This window comes from Furipterus horrens, unplaced genomic scaffold, assembly GCF_987537825.1.
Source record: "Furipterus horrens unplaced genomic scaffold, mFurHor1.1.pri manual_scaffold_10, whole genome shotgun sequence".
NCBI lineage: Eukaryota > Metazoa > Chordata > Mammalia > Chiroptera > Furipteridae > Furipterus > Furipterus horrens.
Window position 1 is genome coordinate 19,411,725 of NW_028327180.1, and position 25,987 is coordinate 19,437,711.

Below are 25,987 nucleotides of genomic sequence, written 5' to 3' on the forward strand. Positions count from 1 at the left end.
CCTTCTGTCTCTTAAGGACAATGCCATTGGATTTGGGAGCCATCCTAAATCCAGGGTGGTTTCACCTTTAGGTCCTTATTTATATAAGGATGCTTTTTCCAAATAAGGTCACAGTCACAAGTTCTGTGGGTTATCCTTTGAGGGGTCACTGTTAAACCCACTACATATTAAACATTTTTAAAAAACTTTTCTGATTATATTAAACTGCATGCTTATTTAAACATTTGGAAATTATAAAGAATGTAATGAATATAAAAGTTCATAATCTATTCTGAGACCACTACTTTTAACATTTGGGTGTATTTGGTATCTTATTCTTAGGGTCTGTTTGTCTTTGTATGTATGTGTAATATTTGTCCATTTCACTGAGAAGGAACTATAATGCATACATGGTTTGTTCATGTGTTTTTTCATATAATATTGTATCGTCCACATGTACCTATGTCATTTGCTTTAAAAAATGATGTTCATCTGCATCTCCTAACGTTTAATTCTATGACTGCCAAGTGTGCCACAATTTGCTTAGCCCATTACCTATTGTTGAGCATCTAGATCATTTCCAAATTTTTCCTGCTGGAATTAGTGAATAATTAACATGCTCACCATACATTTTTTTCTAAAAGACTTTCGAAAGAGCAGTTTTAGGTTCACAGAAAAATTGAAAGGAACATGCAGAGATTTCTCATACAATTCCTACCTCCTGTTCCCAAAACCTGCCAACCTGCATAACTTCTGTTATCAACATCACTCACCAGTAGTACATTTGTTACAATTGATGAACCTGCAATGACACATCATCATCACCCAAAGTCCATAGTTTACAGTAGGATTCGCTCTTGGTGTGGTGCATTGTGTGGGTTTGGACAAATGTATAATAACATAGGTCCATCACATGGAATTATACAGTGTATTCTCACTTCCCAAGAAATCCTTTGTGCTCTGCCTATTCACCCCATCCTCTCTGCCTCATAAATTTTTTCCACATCTCATATTACTTCAGAAGGAAATAGAACAGAAAATAGAGACATGTGTAGTCTTAGGCTTTTTATGTGTGTTCTCATATTACCTAAGGAAAAGGCTATACCAAATTAAACTCACATTTATTTCTCAGAACTGTGTTTTTACTTTACAATTCTTTGACATTTTATTTTAGTTTGTACTTCTTACAGTGAGGTTGAATGTTTTGCATACTTGATGTCAATTTTATTTATTAAATCTTTAATTTTCTAATAGATTTTATTATATTTGGTGATCTGCTCTAGAAAAAATTAAAATGGACATTAAAATATGGATAATTTCTTGGTACAGTTTTATTTAATGAACTTAAGAATTGTTCATGAATTTCAAACATTTCTGAAAGATGGCTTCGTATTTTTTCATGCTACTTTTAAAAACCTTTTTCTGATTTTTAAGTTTACCCCTAACCATAATATCCAGTTTATTTATTTATTGTTTAATTTTTCATAAGTTTTATTTTAGTTTTCTTACCAAAAAAGGCAATATATATTTATTGTTGGAAAAAAATAAGAAAATAAGGAAATAAAAATTGCTTCTTAATCTGTCATTCAAAGATAATCACTGTCACATTAGTGTATACTGTTTCTTAACTTTATTTTTTGATATTATACATTGTACATAATACATTTGAACATATGCATACCATGCCATTAAACATTTTATAACATAAATTTAATGATTGTGTAGTATTCCATCACAATCAAATACTTTTAAAGTTTAATTATTAGACTGGTTTCCAACTTTTTACTGTTGAAAACAGTGTTTTGACAATAATCCTTGTGCATGTTCATCATTATTTTCTTCGGTTGAATTTATAAAAGTGGCATTTCTACATAAAAGGCATGCATAAATCTAAAGCTTTGTATACATGCTTCCATGTTGTCCACCCAGGCTGAGAGTACCCATTCCCTGAATCCTTTATTATATCTCCTAGTGTTTTTAATTTGGTAGTCAAAATATCTCATTGCTCTTTTACATTTCTTTAGTTATCAATGGGCTTGAACATTTTTCCTGTTTACTGACCATGCATATTTTGTGGATGCCCATTGATATACTTCTGTTCTTCTATTTTTTATTTTTTTAAAGATTTTATTTATTTCTTTTTAGAGAGAGGGGAAGGGAAGGAGAAAGAGAGGGAGAGGAACATGAATATGTGAGAGAAATATAGATTGGTTGCCTCTCACATGCTCCCAACTGGGGACCTGGCCAGCAACCCAGACATCTACCCTGGCTGGGAATTGAACCAGCGACCTTTTGGTTCGCAGGCTGGCACTCAATTCACTGAGCCTCACAAGCCAGGGCTACTGTTGTTTTTCTATTGGAGTATTTGGCTTTTTTATAACTATTTTTGAAAGCTCCTTATTTATTATCTCTTTTTTAAAAATATTGGTTATGCTATTATAGTTGATTAACTTACTAACTCTTGATCTATAATATTTGTTGTATTTCCTCAGTCATTGGCCTTTTAATTTTATTTATAATATATTTTTAAAAATCTTTTTTAGCTGCTATGTCAGTAAAAGACGTTCTTCAAAGCTTAGTTGATGATGGTATGGTTGACTGTGAACGGATTGGAACGTCTAATTATTATTGGGCTTTTCCAAGTAAAGCTCTTCATGCGAGGAAACGTAAGTTGGAGGTTCTGGAGTCTCAGGTAAGCTACCACAGTTACAAATAATAGATTTGCTTATAGGAAATTTGTTTCACGTAATCTTTCATTTAGTGGTTTTTGTTAAATTTTTCACATACATTATTTGACTCAGTCTAAAGATATCAACATTTCTTTCACCCAAGCAACATAAGGACCTCAGGCCCTGACCGTGTGGCTATTTGTGGGACGTCGTTCTGCAAAGCAAAAGGTTGCCGGTTTGATTCCTGTTTAGGGCATATGCCTGGGTTGTGGGTTTTGTTCCTGGTCAAGGTGCATATGAGAGGCAACTGGTCAATGTTTCTCTCATACCTCAATGTATTTTTCCCTCCCTTCTTTCCTTCCCTTCACTCTAAAACTAAATAAAATCTTAAAAGTATGTATATGTGGATCTTACAGTGTTTTAACTTTCACCTTCCCATGTGCCATGATATTATTTTCTAGTAATTTAATTCCTTTTAGGTTTATCGAGAAATTGATGGCAAGGTACAGAGAACTTCCTATAGCCCCCTTCTTCCTGGCCAACACACAGTTTCCCCCATTATCCCGTCTTGTGTTAGTTTCTGTGTAGACATATGCTTTCATTTATCTTGGGAATAGCTGAGTCATATGATAGTATTATATTTAATTGTTTGAAGAACTTCCAGACTGTTTTCTAAAGCAGCTGCAGTGTTCTACATTCCTACCAGCAGTGTATGAGGGTTTCACCACTTTCTCACCAAAACTTGTCATTACTTGGCTTTTGGATTCTAGCCATCTTGGTGGGTATGAAGTGGTATCGCATAAGTTTGATTTTCACTTCCCTGATGGCTAAGGATGTTGGACATCTTTTCATGTATTTATTGACCATTTCTGTATCTTTCTTAAAGACCTGTCTGTTCGGATCTTTTGCCGATGTTTTATCTCTTAAACATGCTGCTGCATTTTATTTTTCCTGTGAGGAAACGACATGCATATTTATTGCTTTTTTAAAAAAGTTATGCAGTTAAAAACTTTGCACAAGGTAATTTACTTTTAGGCCTTCCTGTGTTTGCCTGTCTTCATGAGTTTTTGTTCTTGCTTTTATCCTCTTGTAAATTCCCTTGTCCTTCCTTTCTGCTTAGCCGTTTCTAAACATCTCTCCTCAGAAACCATAGCTTGAGGATGCGTACCACAAATTTTCTCTTCTTTTAACTTTTCACATGTATAAGTCTCATCCTTTCGATTAGTTTTTAAAATAACTGTTGAGGAATAATGGACATACAAAAACTGCTCATATTTAAAGTTCATAAATTGATAGCTTTTGATGTATATATACATTCATGAGACCATCACCACAGTCAAGATAAAGACTTACCCATCACCCCAACAAGATTTTTATTCCTTTTTTCAGTTTTTCTCTCCTGTCCTTCTCTGTACTGTTCCCCTGCCCCCATCCCCAGGCAACTACTGATTTGCTTTCTGTCACTATGCATTAGTTTATATTTCCTAGAATTTTCTATAATTGGAATCATACAGTATGTACCCTTTTTCCTGGCTTCTTTTACTCGGCATAATTGTTTTAAGATGTATCTATGTTGCTTATGTATTAATTATTCGCTTTTATTGCTGAGTGGTATTCCGTTGTATGAATGTACAACAGTTTGTTTACCTGTTAATGGATATTTGGATTTTTTGTTTGTTTTAGTTTATTAGAAATAAAGCTGCTCTGAATATTCATATACAAACAAGTCTTTGTATGAACGTTTATTTTCGTTTATAATTGGTAAAGAACTGTGGAATGAATAGTTGGATCATGGGGTAGGTGTATGTTTAACTTTTTAAGAGACTGTCAGACTCTTTTCTGTAGTGTTGTGCTATTTTATATTCCCACTCGTACTGTACGAGAGTTCCAAGTTCCAGTCCCTCCACATCCTGATTAACACTTGGTATGATACTCATTCTAGTAAGTGTGTAGTGATATCTTGTGGTTTTCATTTCTATTTCCATATTGACAATAGTGTTGAGCATCCTTGCCAGTGTTTATTTGTCATCCATATATATTCATTGATGAAGTGTCTGTACAGATCTTTTTGTCTTTTAAAAAAATGGATTGTTTGTTTTTATTACTGAGTTTAGATAGTTCTCTATACTTTATGGATATAAATTCAAATGTTTTTCTCACAATCTGTAGTTCTTCTTTTTATTCTCTTTAACTGTTTTGAAGAGCAGAAATGTTTAATTTTGATGAAGTCTGTTTTATCACTTTGTTTCTTTATGGTTGGTGTTCCTGGTGGTGTATTTCACTGTGCTCCAGGCAGTTATTCATGCCTGAAACTGGGCGTAACAGGTGCTGACAAAGCAATTTTCGGTTGACTTCATAAGACAGAGAAACTCTTGACTTTGAGAAAAAAGACCAAATGTACACTTTTTATTTCCTTGCCTCTGGATTTAGCATTATCTCTACTAAGCAAGCAGAGGAGCTTGGCAAACTTGTCAACATTAATAGAAATAAGCAAGAGAGCCTTGCCAGTATAGTGAATCTATTTTTAAAAAGTGAGCATAATACCATGTTTATTTACACTGAATGATTGAGGAGTAGGATGTTCTAATTAGTTACTGTCAATATACTCCTCTCCCTATTGGTCTGAGAGTTGGCATCCAATGTGCTTTGTGACACACCCCTCTCTCCCCACCCTTGTCTACAAACTGGAGGTCAAAGCTTAATCTCACACACCTGTTCAGAAATCAGAGCTCAAGTCAGGAGCTAACACATAGGCCGTAGGTTTAATATCTTCTGCTCTAAGTACTGCAGAAGTAGGTGGGTGAGATTTTGATACATCATTTGTAAAAGGCTGATAGCCCTTGGCCTTTGCTATAAAACAAACAAACAGACAAAAACTTAGTGCCATTTCACTGATCTAAACCTACTTTATTTTTTCACCAAAATTTCAGTAGTCATGTCAGTGTCATACTCTGCCCCCTCAGTCATGGCTCCGAAGATCACTTATTATCTTAGAGAAGTTATGTGGCTTAATGGAAGGATAGTTAGGAATCAGACATGGATGCAAGTCACATCTCACTTCTTACTAACTACAGGATCTTGGAAGATTTTCTTAAATTATTTAAAGTCTCTGTTTTGCAATTTGTAAAAGAGATTATGTTTATTTCAAAGGGTCGAGGTTGCAGCTTAAGGGGTCTGGTAGAAGTAGGTGCTTAGTATGTGGTGGCTGCAGATTCAGTTACCTTAGTATGCGTCCAGGAGTATGTACTCTTTATTTGTTCAGTCAGAACAAATATCTGAGGGTCTGCTGTGTACAAAGCATTTTACCAGATACCAGAAAAAAGTAGAATTCAAAATTTATGCTTGATAAGAAAGAACTTGTACCCTGTGCTGAAGCTAACATACATACACATGTAAGTGAAAAGTACCGAATGGCTAACTGCCTAAGTGATGTGTAGAGATTAAAAATGCTGCAAGAGCTGGTGGGATTTATATAGATAGAAATACTCACTTAATGTTGGATTGAACCAGATTCCAAATTCAAGGTTGCACTGAAGGATCCGTTTATTCAGCACATTGCCAAAGTAAAATGTGAACTTCGAGTTTCTTGTTAATTACTTCCAGATTAGAGAGAGGGGGAACTCAGCCTCCACCTCCCCCCATCAATCTCTTCTACTTTGGTTCTGTCAGTGATTTCAATTATGTGCAGGAATGTATTTGTCTCCTGAGAAGAGACAGTTTTGTAGTAGATCTGAAAATTAAATCAGGAAGCATGTTTTTTTCTCCCTTTCCTTTAGGTTGTATGTATTGATCATTATTAAAGACAGTCTAAAAAAGCCTCATGATTATAATTTATGTTTCTCTTTCACATTTTCTAAGCTAGCAAACAAGCCATCAGCTGTGTGTGGGTTGCATTAACTATTAATACTACAGATATTTACTATGTGCCTGCTCTGTGCAATATAACTTCTTTGGGCAATATAAAAATAATAGAATATGTGTTTCATGTTGAAATAATTTACACTTTACTTGGTAATGCAGAGTAAATGCCTTATGTAGGTAACTTTTTATGAAAAGACATAGTTAATTTTTTATGAAAAGTTAATTAGCCATGTATGATTTAATTTATATAAGAGCAGTGCCAAATGCTGTTGTTGCTATAGGTCCTATTTGTTATATGAATTTAGAGGATGGCAAGATTTTTATAAGTCCCTATAGTTAAGGGAAACTTCTTAGAAACAATTGTTTTGAGCTGAAATTTGAATAAATTTAGATGGGTGGAGGAAATTCCCGAGGAGGGCAGAGGGAGCCGCTGATGCTTGTGTTGATAATGGCAGCCAAAATGTATAGAGCACTTAGCCAGGAACAGTTTTAAGAGCTTGACTTAGTTGTTCGGACTGCTGTAACAAAATACCACAGGCAGGGCAGCTTATAAACAACAAATTTATTTCTCACAGTTTTGGAGGCTGGTCAGGTAGAGCCTTCTCCGGGTCACAGACTTCTCTGTTTACCTTCACGTGGTGAAAGGGGCTCAGGGTCTCTGGATAATCTTATAAAAGCACTAATCTTATTTATGAGGACTTCACCCTCATGACTTAAGCACCTCCCAAGGCCCCACCGACTAATACCATCACCTTTAGGGGTTAGGACTTCAATATATGGATTTGAGGTGACACAGACACTCAGATCATAGCCGAGCTTTTACATGTTTTATATCATTTGATTCTTACAGCTTAAGAGGTAGATACTAACTCCGTTTTACATAGGAGAAGCCTGAGGCACCCAGAGGTTAAATAACTTGCCCAAGGCGGCAGTATTAGTAGATGGTGAAACAGGATTCAAATCCAGACATTCTGACTCCACAGTCCTTGCTCTCAACTATAGATAAACAAAACTTGAAAGCGAATTACATTCAATGAATAGTTGGTGACCAGCATGCAAAGAATGTGCAGTTTTTTGTTGTATAGTAATGGGAAAATAAGGTTAGAAATTAGATTGAGGGCCTATTATGGGATATTTTAGTGGCTGGCTCAATTTTTATCATATACACTAAGCAAGGGAAGTTGAGAATTTCTTGCCAGGTTATTTATATATATATATCACACATTTTTTTTCCTGATCTAATTATAAGCTGAGAAAATAGTACCGTTACATTTTGATATTAAGCAAAAACAATTTTCCCCATCTCTATGTAATATAGTATTATTAATGTTGCTGAAAATATATGATGTAGTATTTTATTTCTGCAAAGCTGAAATAAATACTTGGGTAGAAAAAACATTGTTAAGCTAGACTTCACTAAATAGCTGTTGCAGAGATGCATTCCTGAAGTCCTTTTACATAAATGAATAGCTTTAATGGGCAAGAAAAGCTTTATGTGGAGATGATCAAAGTAAAGTGATAGTGTATGTTTAAATCTGTTAGTTCTTCTGAAATATGGATGAATGAAGAAATAGCCATTTGGTTCAACAGAAAGTAGAAACTACCAGATCCTTCTCTCATGTCCTTGTGATTTTGTTGTGAATTGTTAAGTAGCTTAAAATTTAATTATAATGTGGAACTCCCAAGTGAAATGGCATTTCTAACTATCCTAAAGAATGTATGGAACTTGTTCAAGGTCAAGAAATGATCTTTTTCTTCTTGGTAACTATTTTAAGAGTTTTGGCTGAAACTTGCTGATTATTTCAGTGTGATGATGATTTTTAGTTACTGTGTGTGTGTGTCTCTGTGTGGTTTTTCTGAATATTTTTGTACAGAAAAGCAAGACAAAATCTTAGGATAGATAAATCTTCCTATCATCTTCTGGTTTTCTCCTTTTCTTTGCCCCTTTCAAATAGCTTTTAAAAATGAAGTTAACAATCTTAACATCAAGGGGATGACTAAGAGCAGCGTCACAGCTCTTGTGCTTGACATGCTGCTGACGGCACTGGCAGGATGGGAAATAACTGACCATTGCTGATTAGAAATGCTTTTTTTAAAGCCTTTCCCAAAAGGAAGAGACTTTTCCCAAAAGCTATAGCACTTCAATGTGCTTTTGCTTTTGTGTTCTTGTCCCTGTCCTTTCCTCCGCACTCCGTTCTGACCTGGACCTTTTCCTGCTGCGGCAGCACATGAACCAGCTCCAGGCGGCCGCGCTGTGCTGTCGCGGGGCAGTGTGCTCAGCCGCCTCTCAGTCAGTGTGCGTCCTCAGTTCCCAGCACAGTCCTTGGCAGATGGCAGATATTTGAGAAGGGAATGAGAATTACCGGGAACAGAGGATATGATAACCGTTTACTGGGAACCATTCGCTGACTCAGAGAATTTCATCAGGGCTGCAACTAGTCTGTGCAGCTGTTTTTAACTGATTTTTTATTTTAAGGGCAAAAATTATAGAAATCATGCTCTTCCTTTTGTTTTCCTGCTCTGCTAAGATTGTCCATAGTTGTTCATCCAAGTTCTGGTTTGAAATCCATTTATTACCAGTGGAAGGTAGGGAAGGAGGCAGATTTTCTAGGAGTTGGTTTACATTTTGTTATCGACACTGAGCTGGATTTTGGATATAGTGTATTGGTTTTGGTAGACACTAAAAGATTCTCAGGATAATTAAAAAAAATGTTTTTACCAGTGTTTAGAAATGAGTATAGAGAATTTTTTTTTTTGCTAAAATTGAGTGCATAAAGAATAGGTTTACTGTTGGACTGTGTGGACCACTTGAAATATTTTTGAAGAAAAATAGGCATTACCTGTACTGAAATTGTTTCAGTTCAGTAATTGTTTAGTGAATGCTTGCTATGGTAGGCATTGTGACTGATGAGAAGGACATAAAAATAAATTAGTAGTCCCTGTCTTCCAGGGCCTCACAGTCTTATGAGACACATATGTCAACAAATCATTGCAATATGGTGTGATATGTGCAGGAGAGTGGTACCAGAAGGTGATAGTTCTGCTGGGGAAAGGCTTTACAATTAAGAAAGAAGACATTTGTTGGTTCTGGAGACATGATGGGAGATCATAATGTAGTTAGGGTGAAGGGCATTCTGGGTACAGACCAGTATAGTATAGTGGTTTAAGAATGGACTCTATGTGGCTCAGTGGATTGAGCGTCAGCCTGTGAGCCAAGTGTCGCTGGTTCAATTACCAGTCAGGGCACATGACTAAGTTGCACGTCAGGTTCCCAGTTGGGGGCACGAGTGAGAGGCAACCACACAGTGATGTTTCTCTCCCTCTCTTTCTCCTTCCCCCTCTCTCTAAAAACAGATAAATAAACAGACAAATAAATAAATTATTTTTTTTAAAAAGAATGGACTCTAGGCCCAGACTTCATTTACTAATCTCTTATACCTCTGTTTTCTCATCTGTCAGATGGTCCTAATATTTTTTACTTCAAAAGTTATGATAATTATGATAATGAAATGTTTTATGCAACTGCTTACAGCAATGACTAATAATACATAATAAGTGCTTTCGCTTTTGTTATTATATGCAAAGACCTACATAGTAGTGTGAGCAGTACTACATAATGTGTGAGAGAATCTTGAGTTATTTTTGTTCCACTCAATTGTGTGAGAGATGAATGAACTATAACTAGATTGGTAGGCAGATGCTGATAATGAAGGGCTGTGTATCTAAGTTGAAGAATTTTGAGTAGGGAAGTGAGATCATAAGAGCCTTATTATAGGACAGTATGGAGGGGTATGCACTGTGAAATTGTCCAGCTAAGAGATGATGAAGTCCTAAACTAAGACTCTGGACCTAGGATTGGGGATGATAGATGGGGAGAAGTTTAGGAGGTAGAATCTATAGTCATTAGTAGTGTACACTTTGAGTCTATAGAGTTCAGATTTTAAAATAAGCAGACTAATTTTTATCTAAACATAGATTTCCCCTTTGTTACCTGTCTGTGTGTGGATGAGGAACACATACTGTCTGTCTGTATTCTCTGAAAGTCAGGTTCATATAGCATAGATTATGACAATAATTAAAATAATGCTTAATTCTATATATAGAAAGGCTAAATTTTAAAAAATCAATTGTACTATCATCATTACTAGTTAATGAAAATCGTCTTTACTGCTGTATGTTGTGGACTGGAAGGAAAAGAAAAGCTGGCCCAGAGATGTACTTCTAGACTAAGTACATGATCGTTGGAACAGAAACTAGGGAGTGCTGTACTGATTTATGCATTCATTCAGCAACATTTATTAGGTCTCTACGTGTCTCAGTAACTGCATTCTGTGCTGGAGATAAACATGATTGAGATATCCCTGCCCTCAAAGAATGTCTGCTGTGAAAATAAGGCATTCTATAAGAGAAATAAAGCACAAAGAAGTACTGAACCCTGCTGAGGAGGTGGGATAAAAGTTCCCAGAAGAAAAGATGTTTGAGGTGGAGAGAGAGATATATCACTGGTTAATGGGCAGGTTGGAGTGAGTGTGTTAGAGGAGTAAGAAGACTTACCTAGGCACAGCAGGTTAAAATACAAAGATTGAAAGGGAATGGCATTCAGGAAGCTGTGAACAATTTGGTGTGACTGGTGTGTAGGGTTGCAGAAAGGGTACCAGCAGGTTATTAGGCTGGCCAGTGGCAGGGTTACAGAGAGCCTTAAAGCCAGGCTGAGGAATCTGGACTTCATTATTTAGGACTGGGAAGCCATCCAATGGGCAGACATTCAAGATAACTCCTATAGCAGATGGGAGAAAGTGAGCACTGGAGACAGAATGATCAGTGAAGACACTAATTCAGAACTCTGGACCAGAGGTGTCTGAGCCAAGACTGTGGCAGTGGGGATGGAAAGGGAGCAATCTGAGAGATACCAGTATGTGACATCAGCAGAGGTTTGGAACCAGCTGGATGTGGAGAAAAGGGAGAAAAAAAAAAATCTAAGATAACTACCAGGTTTCTGGTTTGGGTGACTAAGTGCATAGTACTTTCAGAGTCTAGAAGGCACAGAGGAGCAGGTTTGGGTAATGAACTGAATTTTGAACATACTGAATATGAGCTGCCTGTCAGCCATGTTTGTAGAGATGTTCAGTAGGTAGCTGATTGCATGGGTGTGGAACTCAGTGCACAGGGATAGGCAGGAGATAACAACTGGGAAGTCAAAAGGATGGAAATGGCAGTGGAAGCCCTGGGAGCAGATGAGACTTCCCAGGAAGAATGTTCAGAGCAAGGGAAAGGGACTGAGGACAGGATGTTGGGGACCAGCCCGGGGATCTCTAATATGTCAAGGTGGTTGCCTGGATTTGAGTTATTTTTCTGTATTTCAGTAATCTTAACAGAAAACATATATTTACTTAAGATGGGGCTGCATAGGCTAGCTAAAATCTCATGAATGGTAGTTCTTCAAAAATGAGCTTCTCATGGAAAGGATAAACTAACCCTTCTTTACAATTAGGGAGACTGGAGTGTTATTTTATAGCCTAGATTTATATAAACTAAATATCTTAGCGCTAGTTATTTCACATCAATTTTCAAAAGTTCTTAATGCCGTCATATATACTATGTATTGTTAATCTCACTTGACCCATTTTCGTGAAATGAGAGATTAATGTTCCTTGGAACATACTTTGGGAAATGCTGCCCAACTTTATGGGTTTGCTTCAGCAGATAAGACTATTTACTACCTTAGACTACTTTCTTATCCCCAGAGCTGATGTATATTCTGTGTTGCCACCTGCAATAGCCAGTTGGCAAACCACATCCCAACATGTTCAAAGCTGTACTGATTATTCTTGTGTGGAGTCTCTCAGAGAGCCCAACCCATAATCCTTTACCCTTAACAACTCCTGCATTCCTAGGCACTCCTGTGTGGTGGTCAGCTTTCGATTAGTGTGCATGCATAGCATCTACTTTAGGGATTACCCATCTGTTCTCTCTACCCATTGATACTTCAGATTTGTATCTATAACATGACATTAGCAAATGAGAACTTCTCAAGCCTCAAAAACTACGTATTGTAATATTTTAAAATACTTACATTGACATCTTCTATAATAAATTTAAAATATATTCACTGTAGAAAAAGAATAAAAGAAAAAGTTAAATTGCTTGCAATCCTATCATTTAGAACTAATTACTGATGGTATTTTGATATATATTCTTTTATTTTTATATGCATGAATCAGGATTTTTTCAGCCACAAATAACAGAAAAGTAGATTGGCTTAAATAATAGGTTTTTAAAAAATTTTTTTATCTTACTTAGGAAATTTGGGGGTGTGGCCCCTTTCAGGATTGGTTAATCTCACCACACATTGGTATCAGAGGTCTGGACTGGCTTCTTTGACATTTTTTGACTTTCTGTTTCTGGATGCAAGTAGCTACTGTAGATACTCTATCTTCCCTCGACAATGTCTAAAGTGGGAAGAAAGACGGACTTTCTTGTACCTCTCTCTCTCTTTTTATCGAGGAGGAAAGTCTCAGAATGCCCCCTTTCCCAAGTAGGCTTCCCTTTACAAATCTCATTGGCCAGGTCTGAGGTACAAGCTCACCTTGGGAGGGCAAGCTGTCACAGTCCACCCCGTGAGACTGGGAAGGGACCCAATCTCTCTGAGCACACTGCCATCCCAATCTGAACAAAGTTAGAGTTTTGTTTATAAAGGCTTTATTTAGAGAGGCAACTAATAGGGTCTGCCAAATTCTATCAGTATGAACTTAAAAGTCATGTCTGAATGTTTTTGTTACTTCTTTCCAGCATCTTAGATAATCAAGAGTTAAATATATGTTTGTTGAGATCAAGAGATTCAAAAATTGGGGGTTGGCGGTGGATAGAGAAAGTATATAAACTAAGTATATTTATTGGTAAATAATTTAAAGTAGTTCAAAGTTATAATAGTATTACAGCTGTGAAATTGCATGAATTTTTATGATAGGACTTAAGAGATTTATTTTGATATTTGTTTTTGTTATTTGTTTTGCCTTTGTAGTAGGTAATTTTGGGCTGGGCTTCTAAACCTTCTCCTAGAAGTTATTCTCCTTTGCTCTTGGAGCAGCTTGCTGGATGAGTTTAAAAAACCTGACTCTAGAGCTACAGAATTTTCCCCATACCCAAAACACTCTTCTGTGCTTCTTCATGTGACTTACAGGTTTATGACAGCCATTCTTCAGTCACAACTATTTTCTCCCAAAATCAAGCATCCTGGAAAAGATGTACTCCGCGACAACTGGACCTACAATTTTGATGTCATGCCACCAGGTGGTGGCAGTGTCAAAGCCATACATATTCTTGGTTTCTTGGGATAGCCCTAATTTCAATTTGTTTGGCCTGTTTTTTTCCCTAAAAGAGCATATCAATATTTTATACATTTTAATATTGCTAATATCTCTGGCTGCCTTGTGTGTTTAGAAGTTTCACAGAAATAGCTCTGTTAGTTGGGTGCTTTTTTGTTTAAAGTATGCTTTTTACTTGACCAAGGTCATGGTTTAGACTTCCAGGCCTGCATTTCATCAGATTCAAATACAGAGTTTAGTTCAGGTCCCCTAGTATTTATATTTATTTATAACCATACATTTCCTGCACTATAAAATTTTTTTGAAAAATAGCTTTTGATTAGATGCAAAACGACCTCAATTTCAAATTATGTTAATTATTTTCTTTTTAAAAGCTATATGCATTTCACCTTTTCAATATTTGTAACACTTAGAAGTGCCTCAGATCTTAGCTTGTTTGGCAGTTTTCCTCTCTTGAGTTCATTTACCATTCAAATGCATTAGGGTGCTCTCCTTACTCCACTAAAGCTATTTAGGCTATGAAGAGAAGGCATTAGTTTGCCTGGGTAATCCTCTGAAATCCAAGTTTTCTTGAACCTTTCAGCTTTATGAGGCAGAAATAGAAAAAGAAGAAAGAGCATTATTCTCTGTCACGAGCAAGGAAACAGCCCTGCACGTGTGTGCCTTTCCACAATGCTAGGTCTGTTAGGGGAGACCTCTGCGCAGGCCAATAGAGGCACACAGAGGTTACTCGCGGAGAAGGGGAGCTTATATGATAGAAAAGAGCAGAGGTCCCCGTCACTGGCGGGTCCCCCGGTGGAGTGGTGGCTGTGGGTGCTAAGCCAGGTGGCTGCAGTAGTGGTGCGCATCTGGTGGAGTGGAAGTCCGTTGGGCTCCCAGAGGACCCGTGGTACAGCCAAGCTCGAGGTGGGTGGTCAGAGCTCTGAGTTCTTATAGCCCACAGTGGGCGACAGTCCACTCACATCAGTGTCCACGTGGAGTCCTTTGCCAGGATTCCAGACTTTTTGGTTTTGGGTGTTCTGGGCCTGTCAAAAGGGTGCTCCTGTTACATATTGCTGCTTGACATAACTGTTATGTCTGACGGAGGCTCCATATTGAATTGTCAAAGGTGTCTGGAAAGTCTGCTCTGTTCTTGCTCTTATACATTCTCTTAAAAAGATTATTTTTTAAAAAAAGCCTTTATGGACAGGTACTCTAATCACTATTTCTCAGCGTTATTGTGTCTTTATGATTTTTTCTTTGGCTTTATAAATTTTAATGTAGAGTTTCTTGTTATCTGGTCTAAATAGAAATTTAAAGCTTTAATTTTAAATTAATTCTATTTAAGTTAAATTTGAAATTAAGCACTTTAACTGAAGCTTTTTAGCAAGTAATTTGTTGTATTTTAGATTGGCTTCTAATGAAACTAAATTACTTAAAGAAATTGAATAACTTGTTGGATCAAAACACTTTAAATAGTACTTAAGCACCATTTTCATTAGAAATTTCAATAGTAGATAATCTTAATTCTCCTAAGAAGTTTTTGGAAATGTTAGTAGTAAAATGTGAACATATTATTTCCCATTGCTCTTGAAAGATAGTAGGAAAATAAGCAATTCTTTATGCAAAGATAATTTTGACATCTATAAAGGTCTATTGGTAGATTCTGTCGATGATGATCACATACAAAAGTAAGGAACTGAACAGCAGTCCTGGAGTTCACTGGGTACAGAGTGTCCCCATGGGCCACGTGTGAGCCACACTCGAAAGTGAGAGAACAAGAGCCCACCTGGAGCTGTGAGAAATCCTGTCCCTGAGGACACTGAAACCCAACACTGAGCGTCTGTGTGGAATTAACCTCTGAACAGCCGGGCTAGAAGGAAGTGGGGTGATGAGGGGTGGCACGCTGTGTAGCCCCCAGAGAAACAGAGCATGTCTTCTGTATCGTGGGGACTACAGACTGGGGGACCCAGTGGAAAGCCTACAAAGAGCCCAGGAGCTTAGCCATGCAAGTATTCAGCTTAAACGTCTGTCAGGCCCAGAGAGCACTCAGGCATCTTAACAGCAAGCAGTACAGTATTTCCTGCCGCCTTTACCTGTTCTTTCTCTCCGTCTCCCAGCCTCGGTAAGGGTGGGGGCCAGGAAGGAGAAACAGCAGTCAGTGGACTGGAGGGAGAACGAAAACTCTAGACCAGGAAAGAAAAGGACAGTGTGTCCTCTCTAGCAAAAGACCCCTTGCAGCCAGTTGTTGCTGAAAAGGGAAGAGTCTTACTTTTAAATCAAGATTTGAGTGTTAATTTTTGCGTCAGACATTCTAATTTCTGAATCAAGGCTTTGTTTGACAACTTGAAACAATTGTAGATCTTCATTAAGAGGAGTCCAAAAAGTCATTGCTTTTTTTGTCACAGATAGGCTCTCAAATGTATAAACAGTCTTGTTTCCACTTTTTGAAAACTGTTTTCTGAGTATTTTACAGTATCCTTAAAAATTCTTGCAAAACATTCCCTTTGGCTATGTAATTGTAACATTTATACCGTGAAATACTGATTTACTAGTTCTCTGTTGTTAAGACAATTATATGGCTCCTGTCTTTATATATAAATATATCTTTATAGTGTTTATTGCTTTCTTAAGTTGATTCATAAATTGAATATTGCCTTAGAAGATAAATTTTAATGCTTTAGATACTCTTGTTTTATTAATTTTTGAAAACATGTTTATTGCTATTAGAGAGAAAGGAAAGGAGGAGGAGAGAGAGAGAGATACAATGATGTGAGAAACATCGATTGGTTGCCTCCTATACACGCTGCAACCGGGGATCAAATCCAAAACCTAGGTATGTGCCCTGACCAGGAATTGAACCCCCAGCCTTTTGGTGTATGGGGATGATGCTTCAACCAACTGAGCAACACTGGCCAGGGCTGTTTTAAATACTCTTAACAAGACTTTTTAAATGAATAAAATTTTAAAGTGAATGATACTGACCTAGTTTTTAAGGAAAAATAAGACATACAACCAATTTTTTTCATGACATTGTATGTGGATTTTGATAAAGCTGAGACTGATCTGGATTCTCTTGCTGTTACCTCTTTTCCCCATTCTCTGTTTCTTGACATTCTTTCCCACCTATGAAAACTCCTATCTTCCTTTGCTTTGCTTTGGAATTTTCTTTTTTTTTAATTTCTAAAAAGGAACAAATAAGATTTCCAAATTAGCCAGCTTGAATCAATCTTTCTGTTTCTCTTATGAATAGGCAGTTCCTCCAGGCAGTGAATTAGCCCTTCAGAAAACATTGGCATTATGTTTCTTAACCCTGAGGGTCTGTATAGGTGGCCTGGAATGTATTAAAGAGAAGCATTGTGTCAGATCCTCAAATCTAAAAATGAAATCCTGTTCTTACTAATTTTAAGTAGTTTTTGTTGTTGCTACTGCTGCTGTTGTTTTGTTCCGAGTTACTGGATTTTTAAAAATTATTTGCTTTAGCGAAAGTTGGAAATGGATTTATTATAGCATATAGTTGGTTCTTGCTTTATGTTATAGGAATGTGTCTGAAGAGTTTGCTCTTTAAAGGAATCCTGTGCTGAATACCTCTTTGAATATGTAGTATGTAAATGTGGACTTTTCCTTTTTTTCCCAGTGACAGAAATAATCTTCTAAGTTCAGGCTACAGTATTTAGCAGTAATTAATTTTTGCTGGTAAACTAGATAATATTCTCCCGTATATTAACATCTTGTGTATTTTTGTTGGGTTTGTTACCGCAAGAATAGATTTTGTTTAGATCAGTTCTCAAGTGTGATTCCCCCAACCAGAAGCTACGGAATCACCATGACCTGGGAGCGTCTAGAAATGCAAGTTTTTAGGCTTCACCCCAGACCTACCTTTCAGAAACTGGGAGGTGGAGCCCGACAACCTGTGTTTTAACAAGCCCTTTGGGTGAGTCTGGTATATGATAAAGTTTGAGAACTACTGGTTTAGATAATATCTGTACAGCTCTTATCACTTGAGGCCTGGGTTTGGTTTAATTCCAAGGTATGCGTTAGGAACTCTAGCAAAATAGCTTCTAAGAGATGTATGTGTAGATGAAACACTGCTAGCAGAGGCTGCCTCACGTGAGTTGCTTTCATTGTTCCCAGCAGTTGAGATGTTAAGAACTAAACAGAGAGCCGAGAATCCTTCACTATTGACCTGAACCATAGTGTTTCAGTACTTGGGATAATCAGCAGAAGCTTCTCGTTTGTTTACATCCTTTAGATCGTGTCTCCCTTCATTACCATGATACTAAAGCTGACAAATCATGAAATCACAATTTAAATACATAAGGTTATTTTCAGAGTTAAAGGATTCCTGAATTAGTTCTCTTTTAAGTGCTTTTATGTTGTAAATAATTACAACGTACAATACCTGGAAGACACTGCATTAGTATAGTATATATATTCATTAGTTATTAATTTATTTTTATATAAGTATTAATTTATTTTTAAATATTTGTAGCATCTACCTATCTGGTTATTTTAAAAACATTTTTAGCCCTGGCTGGTGTGGCTCTGTGGTTTAAGTGCTGGCTTGGCTTGTGAACCAAAAGGTCGCCAGTTCGATTCCCAGGCAGAAGACATACCTGGGTTGCTGGCCAGGACCCCAGACAGGGGCGTGTGAGAAGCAGCCAGTCAATGTCTCTCTCACACATTGATGTTTCTCTCCCTTTCTTTCTCCCTTTCTTCCCCTCTCTCTAAAAATAAATAAATAAAATATTTTAAAAAATTTGTTAATGGGAAAATGTTAATGGTAATGTGTATGTGTATGTATATATGTATTTTTTTTTATTGGAAAGTTCTCTTTTCCTGAACTTAACTGTTACATGCATTTATTAATTATTTCAAGTGGATCCTTCAGGGTGGAACATCAACTTTTTAAACATGGTGTTGTTTATAAATGGGAATGCCTTTTTAAAAAGAACTAGAAGTCTTTGCTAAATTTAAGGCTTTAGAGCTTAATTCTGGCTCTTAAATCTACAGCAGATTTTTTTTTTTTTTAACTTAAGAAGATAATTACTCTCAAGAAGAGGTATAACTGGTTTGGTGGTGGTGTCTTCTTGACATAACAGGTGGATCTTGTTCATGGTATGGATTAGAATCAGTGATAAGCGAACCATTAGAGAAAGCTGACAACGTTCCCTTTATGCATATTGAGAAGTGGGAGATTTCCTAAAGCTAGGGTAAAGCTACCAACTTTTTGAAGGCACTATTTGTGATTTTTAAGCAAAAAGGATATCTAAATATTATTCACCCTCAACTTAGAACTGGGTCATATTGTGAAAGGTCAATTTCTTATAATCAGCCAAAAAAAAAAAAAAAAATTATTCAGTTGGTCCTTATTTTTTAAATACTTTTAACTCAAGAATGAGGGAGGATTGGAACATTTTTTTAAGAAGGCCCTTATCCAATCAAATAAGTCTGTAATTTCTGACTAGTTGATAGCAAAATATGTGGTGGAGAATTTAGTATTGGGAATTTCCTGTGATTATTTGTTTATGGGCTCAAGTGAGATTTAAAACATTGAGAAGGTGCAGCAGTTCTCTGAAATTAACTAGTCCTTTTTGGCCTGGGCCCAGCCACAGCTGATGAATATTCTATATCCTTGGTCTTCTCATGCTGGTACCATTTAATTCATTTTCATATATAATTTACTACTTTCTAAGCTTAGTACAGTGCTTAAACTAATCACCTTTAAGGTACATAAAATTGCATAAACTTGGCCACAGGCTAATGGATTTTTATGTCCTCTGATGACTTAGAATATAAAGTATCAATTCCTCATAAATTACCTTATTTAAGAACAATAAGTGATGCATTAATTTTTTACTTTGTTAGTGAAATAGGTCACAGGACAAGTCTATAAGGAACAGTTTAAGGGGGGCTGGTGGCGGGGGCAAAGGGGAAGAAAGCAGGAGATATTTGTAATAGTGTCAACAACAACAGAAAAGAAGTGAAATGAAATTTGAAGAGAATTTATATAGACCAGGTTTTGATTTTGCAAATTCAGTTTTTAAGTAATCTATCTCAAGTTATTTGAGATGGCGGTGAGGAACCTGATAAATGAAAACTAGAAAAGATTTAAAGCATGTTTTTCATTTTCTGCACAGGATAGAGAGAAATATTTTTAAACTTATTTTTCAGTCTGTTCTAATGGTTCATGGTACATTGTTTTCTTTGAATTAGAGTAGTTCTCAATTTGGTCTTTGACCTTTATGTTATATTGTTTTGGGCTGAAGACAAATCTCATTTTGTCTTTTTGACTCATAAATTTCGTGTTTAGCAAGTTTATCTTAACAAACCATTTTATTTGTTTTACTTCTCTAGTTATCTGAGGGAAACCAAAAGCACGCAAACCTACAGAAAAGCATCGAGAAGGCTAAAATTGGCCGGCATGAAACGGTAAGTTTGTGTCTGTAGATTCTTTAATAATGTCAATTCTAACTAGAAGAATAAAGACATACAGCTTCCTGTGAGCAGTATGCCGTTTCTGCCAGAAGACAAGTGAATCACAGCAAAGGACATGAACATTTGACCTGGTATGATTCACTAATCGTGAATCTAGATTTATTTTTATTTTATGAGATTATACAATGGCAGCATAGCATAGAAGCATAAACTCTGGAGCCAGACTTCCTGGGTTTGAAAGTCTCCTGAACTCTCTGTTCTTGGTTTTCTCAGTAGTAAAATGGGGAATAATAAAATCTACCCCATTGGGTAATTGTGTGGGTTAAATTAATATTGGCAAAGTACTTAGAAGAGAACCTGGCATAAGGTAAACCCTATATAAATGTTTATATATGTTTTTAAGGGTCTTGTTTTTTAAGTCTTGGCACAGAACAAATTGAAAACTATCAATATAATATCCTTGTGGCCTTTACTATTTCTAAATTACTTAAATGATTGTTGACTTACTCTTTTGTTTTTTAGAGTGTAGTGTTCTCTAAAGTATTGTGTTAGGGTTTTTAAAACTTACTTTTTCATTTCATCATTATCTCAGGTATGGATTTATGACTTGAGGAAATATTGAAGGTCAACATGAACCATTAAACATTCTATCTAGGCTTCTGTTTGTACCACTTGATTGTGAAAGAGACTCAAAAACTTGTCAAATTGTAGAAAGGGACACATCTGAGGTTTACAGTGGCTTTATGCTTTTCAAAGTTATTTTATTTACCTTCTTTCACGTGATGAGTCAGCAGTCACAGGTAGCAATTGGAGAGTGGTAATCTCTAAAGAATATTCAAGGGAAGATGAGTTTTGGGCATAACCTGAAGCTGTTATTTCTTTTTTATCCTGTTTTTCTTTAACATTGGCAATAACTTATAGACACTCCTTCAACTAGTGGTGACGCACCCATGCCCACAACTTGTCAGCCAGTCTGCTGAGTGTTACCCTGTCCATTGGAACCACTGTGACCAGTAAAAACCAGTAGCACATCTAATTGGTGTCTGCAGCTATCAGAGGAGGATACTAGTTCAGAAAGGCTCCTGAGAAAGACGCATTCTTATGTTGATCCTGAGCTCACCCGTCAGGATTTTCCAGAAATATGTAGCTCCTCTCTACTAGATATTACTTACGGTGATGATGCTGACAATGTTGAGGAAGAAGTAGTAGCTAACATAAATGCTGTGCTTAGTACGAGCCAGGCAAGTACTGCTCCAAGTGCATTTTGTGTATTTATTCAGTTCTGCCAACAGTTCACGGAGGTAGCGACAGTTACTATCTCCATTTTAGTGGAGGCACACAGAGGTTAAGTAACTCGGCAAAGTCCTTGTGCTAGTAGCTGTCTGACGTGGCTCCTAGTTCACGGTGTCTGGACAGCCATCGTTGTACTCACACAGGTGTTGACCGCTCTGCTTCTCCGGTCTTCATGCATTAGCTTTCTTCTCTCATGTCTCATTGTAGAGCGTGTGTAATTTGGGTGTGGTAGGCAAATGATGACTATCTTATATTGTAGTTATTTAAAAATCTCTCCTAAGCTCTGCTAATATGGGATACATTAATCATGTGTGGCTATTTACACTGATATTAAAATTAAATACAATTGAATTCAGGCTCGCAGTACCGAGAGCCACATTTCATGTACTCAGTAGCCACCTGTGGCTCATGCTTTCCGCGTTGGATGACACAGATTGAGAACACTTCTGTCACTGCAGAGACCTGTTGGACTAGGCCGCCCCAGAGCATGCTGCTCTGTCTGTGCTAGCAAAGAGCATTCTCCACTTTGGAACCAAAGGAAACAGAGAATGGCAAACGTAGGAAAATACAAGTACAAAAACACAAGCTAGCAAGGAACCTTAAACAAGTCTTATTAGGCAGCGTGAATTCCTTGGTTTTGCCTCAGGCTCACCCCATAATTCTGTACCACAACCCTTGCTAGTATTTGATTTTTATTTGGACTTATTTTTCAGGTTTCACACATATGAATTGAATACGGATAGCACCATGACGTCTACCTGTTAGTGAGAACTGTGGCTAGACATTTCAAATGGCATTTATTGGATTGCATTCTGTTTAAAAGTTTTATTCTGGTTTAGCTTTAAAGGAAATGTGATGGGAGGCTGCAAGCTACAATTCTGTTATTTCTGATGTCTTTCAATATTTTTAAAGGTTAACCATCCTTCAAGGCTGAACACTTTTAAGAAAAATCATGATAATTGATGCTACCCTAAATATTATTTACATATATAGACACAATGTTGTGAGACTTCCCAAGCGGCAGTACAACTTTTTTTACCCAACATGAGATGACATAGTCTTTGAGTGCACACATAACTGGTAATCTCTTATCTATTATGAGTATTTCATTCTACCTACTTTCATTCAGTTAGTCAATATATAGTCTTATATATAGGATACTTGAGTTGTCAGAAAAATGATCATTTGAGTTTGGTCTTATACTATAAATATATGTAGGTATATTTATAATATTGTCCGTGCCTAATGCACATTGGTTATGAGGAATAAAATGAAAATATCTCTAAAATATATACCTTATATGCATTTTGTTTGCCTTAGTTTTACATAAAACTATTTTAAATGCAGGAAGAGCGAAACAGGCTAGCAAAAGAACTTTCTTCACTTCGAGAACAAAGGGACGAGCAAAAGGCAGAATTAGAAAAATACAAAGAATGTGACCCGCAAGTTGTGGAAGAAATACGTAAGTTTGTGTCTCATATTGAGGATTTTAACTTTGCTAATGAAAGAGACTTTGAACTTCTTGTTGCCTGGTAACCATTCTCCATGTATATGAGAAAATAAAGCCATTAATAGTATTAATGTTGCATTAAAATTTCCTTTGAGGAAACTTAATGTTAAAGTATTGAACAGTGATAACTTTAAAATTAGAAGCATTTCAAGAGTAAGGAAGCTTGGTGGGGTAGAAGTATAAAGACATACAGTATAAGCTTAGGAAACTATGGAGTCAGAGGAAGCGCTAAGTTGGCCCCAAGTACCTTGACTCTAGAAAGAAATCCACCATTATCTTCTAGGAAAAATGATACCAAAATATAAGGGTTTGCAAGTCGCAGAAAATCAGTCTGTGCGTTGACTTACCTTTTGAATATACAGTGATGTTTTGTCCTACTTATAAACCAGAGTCTTCAAAGCTTCATTTTTGTAATTTGTATGTATTTATGTAAAGATAGAAATTTGAATATTTAAAGAAATGAAAGGGTGTATTATAAAGATACTGCATTTAATTGCCAAGAACCTGTAACTTCACATTTTCTGCCTTAGCCTGTCTTTTCATTTAGGGAACTTTACAGAGTGAAACTTCTATTAAAAACTGACATTATACTATGTGATTGAAGGCTTTAGAGAAAATATATTTGGCACTTGAAAATTAACTGGAGAATAGTTTGATTACAATGAAGTTATCCTTGATGGTATTCTTCACAATTAAAAGAACACTGAGCAGTTCAGTTAGTGTAACCTGAAGTTAAACCTCATTTTAGAGCGAGGTCCCCACTCTGCGCAGCTCTGGGAGGCACATCCATGTACAGGTAGTGCACAGTCCAAGGGTGGCATGTATTTAGCTCTGGTTTCATTGATTGTCCAGGGAGATTGTCAAAGAGAGGTGGAAGCAGAAGAACCCCCCTGAGCTAATCATTTTCTGTAAATTAAGGTTTGGGGGAGGCATGTTAGCTCTTTCATGCCACCCACAGGTTCATTTCATTTATCATCATCCTGCAAAAGAAAGTGCCAATTAAATCTGCTGTTACAAAATTAACTGCTTTAATCTGTGTTAAAGTTCGAACTAGTATCAAATAACTCTCAGTGGATACAAGGACATCAAAGTGTCAGGAGAGAGGCAGGGGGTTACTCCCAGGAAGCTGGGCCTTCTTGTGCTTCATGCTTCATCTTTAAAAGAAAACAAAGGCTGCTTGGTAAAGAGGAATCAAATATTGTGTGTCTTGTTATCTACAGCAATTTTTTTTTAAGTCCTTACCCGAGGATATATTTATTGATTTGAGAGAGAGAAATTGATGAGGAACATTGAGGCACTGGGTAAAGGACTCAAGGTCTTGCCTCCTCTCAACTCACCTAACAAACCGTAAGAGGAAGTCTTGAAAGCATCAAAGTGTTTCAAAGTAACTTTTGGCATCACAGAACAAGTTCAGGAATATTTATTGGAGTACAAAAGTACCTACCACCCAACACAACAAAATTCATAATGTCTGGCATACAATACAATGAAAGATCAGGCATTCAAAAAAGTAGGAAAACATGATCCTTATGAGAAGAATCCATCAGTCAAAACTGACCTAGACCTGACACAGATAGTAAAATTAGAACATTATCATCTTATAAGTTATTCTAAATGTACTCTATACGTTCAAAAAGTTAAGTAGAAGCATGGAAGATATAAAAGAGACCCAAGTCAAATTTGTAGAGAGAAATACTTCTGAACTGGAATAACAGCAGATTAAACTTTGCAAAAGAAAAGATTTGAAAGGAAAAGAAAGTATTTGAGGACATAACAATAGAAATGATCCAAAATGAAACTCAGAGAGAAAAAATATTTTTTAATGAAAACAGTATTCGTGAGATGTAGGACAACCTCAAGTGACCTAATATACTTGTAACTGGAGTGCCAAAAGGAGTGTTATGTTGTGGGGTAGCAGGGGTTTCCAGGCCAGAAAAATATCTGAAGAAATTAATGTCAGAAATAAAAGCTAAATTGTTCTCAAACTTGATGAAAACTAACCCACAGATTCAAGAAATTCAAATACATAATTAGTAAAAAGGCAATGATCTAAAGAACTTTTTAAGATTTTAACCTCTATTCACCCCAAATCCCCTTTCCCTAATGAGATTATTGTTTTTAAATGTGCTTTTTGATAATGAAGGATTACATAGTATTTTGGCTATCATATTATTGCAGAGCAGATTATACTGGATTAAAGGTTTACCAGTTTCACGTTGATTTTAATAGGATTCAGTTCTAAATGGCATGGCTGTAGCACCCATAGTACAATTAGGCTTATCTTTAAGTCTGTCATGGTTTATTCTGAAACAGTTTTTCTGCTGATAATAGCTATAACCCTTATGTTCTTGTAGAAAATTGCTATGTATTATCTCTCTCTTATTCCTCAATAATTCCTTCAGGAAATATTTACCTTTCACTGTGCCAACAGAATTATTGATATCATTAAGCAAGTATTGGCAACATTAGTTGCAAATAGTCAAGAACTAAGAAGTAAAAGCTATAATTAATAAAAAATAGAATTTAATTTTAGCTGCTGTGACCATTACTTAAAAAAAAATGAAATAAGTTGTAGTAAAAATTGAATTCCCACAGAAATACTTGAAAGTATTTTCTTAGAAATAAATGCCAGGATGACAGTAAAAATGGTGGAGTAAGGCCATCTGAAAATTTTTAGCCTTCCATGAAAGCTGGCAAGAATTTTCACAATTTTGTAAGAATTCTAAAAACAAACTGAAGATTTGCCTATTAAAGAAAAGGGGCTGTATCTCAGCAAGAACAGGTGTTTTGTGGTGTTTTAACTTGCCCTGTATTAGACCCCTGCTCTCCAGTGTTAAAAAATAACAGCTCTGCATCCTGGTATCAGAGGAAACAGAAAGAAGCTGGATCTCTTTAAGACCCTCATTCCCAAAGAATTGTCATTATTTGATGTC

The 25,987-nt window shown here is 36.4% G+C and overlaps 1 protein-coding gene across 1 annotated transcript in view; it reads left to right on the forward strand.

Moving 5' to 3' along the window:
• MND1 (meiotic nuclear divisions 1) overlaps positions 1–25,987 on the forward strand; it is a 47,661-nt gene that overhangs the window by 11,063 nt on the left and 10,611 nt on the right. Inside the window, exons 4-6 of the mRNA XM_090288736.1 lie at positions 2,523–2,671; positions 20,171–20,245; positions 22,892–23,006. Of these exons, the coding sequence (XP_090144862.1) occupies positions 2,523–2,671; positions 20,171–20,245; positions 22,892–23,006 (339 nt within the window). The remainder of the gene's footprint in view (positions 1–2,522; positions 2,672–20,170; positions 20,246–22,891; positions 23,007–25,987) is intronic.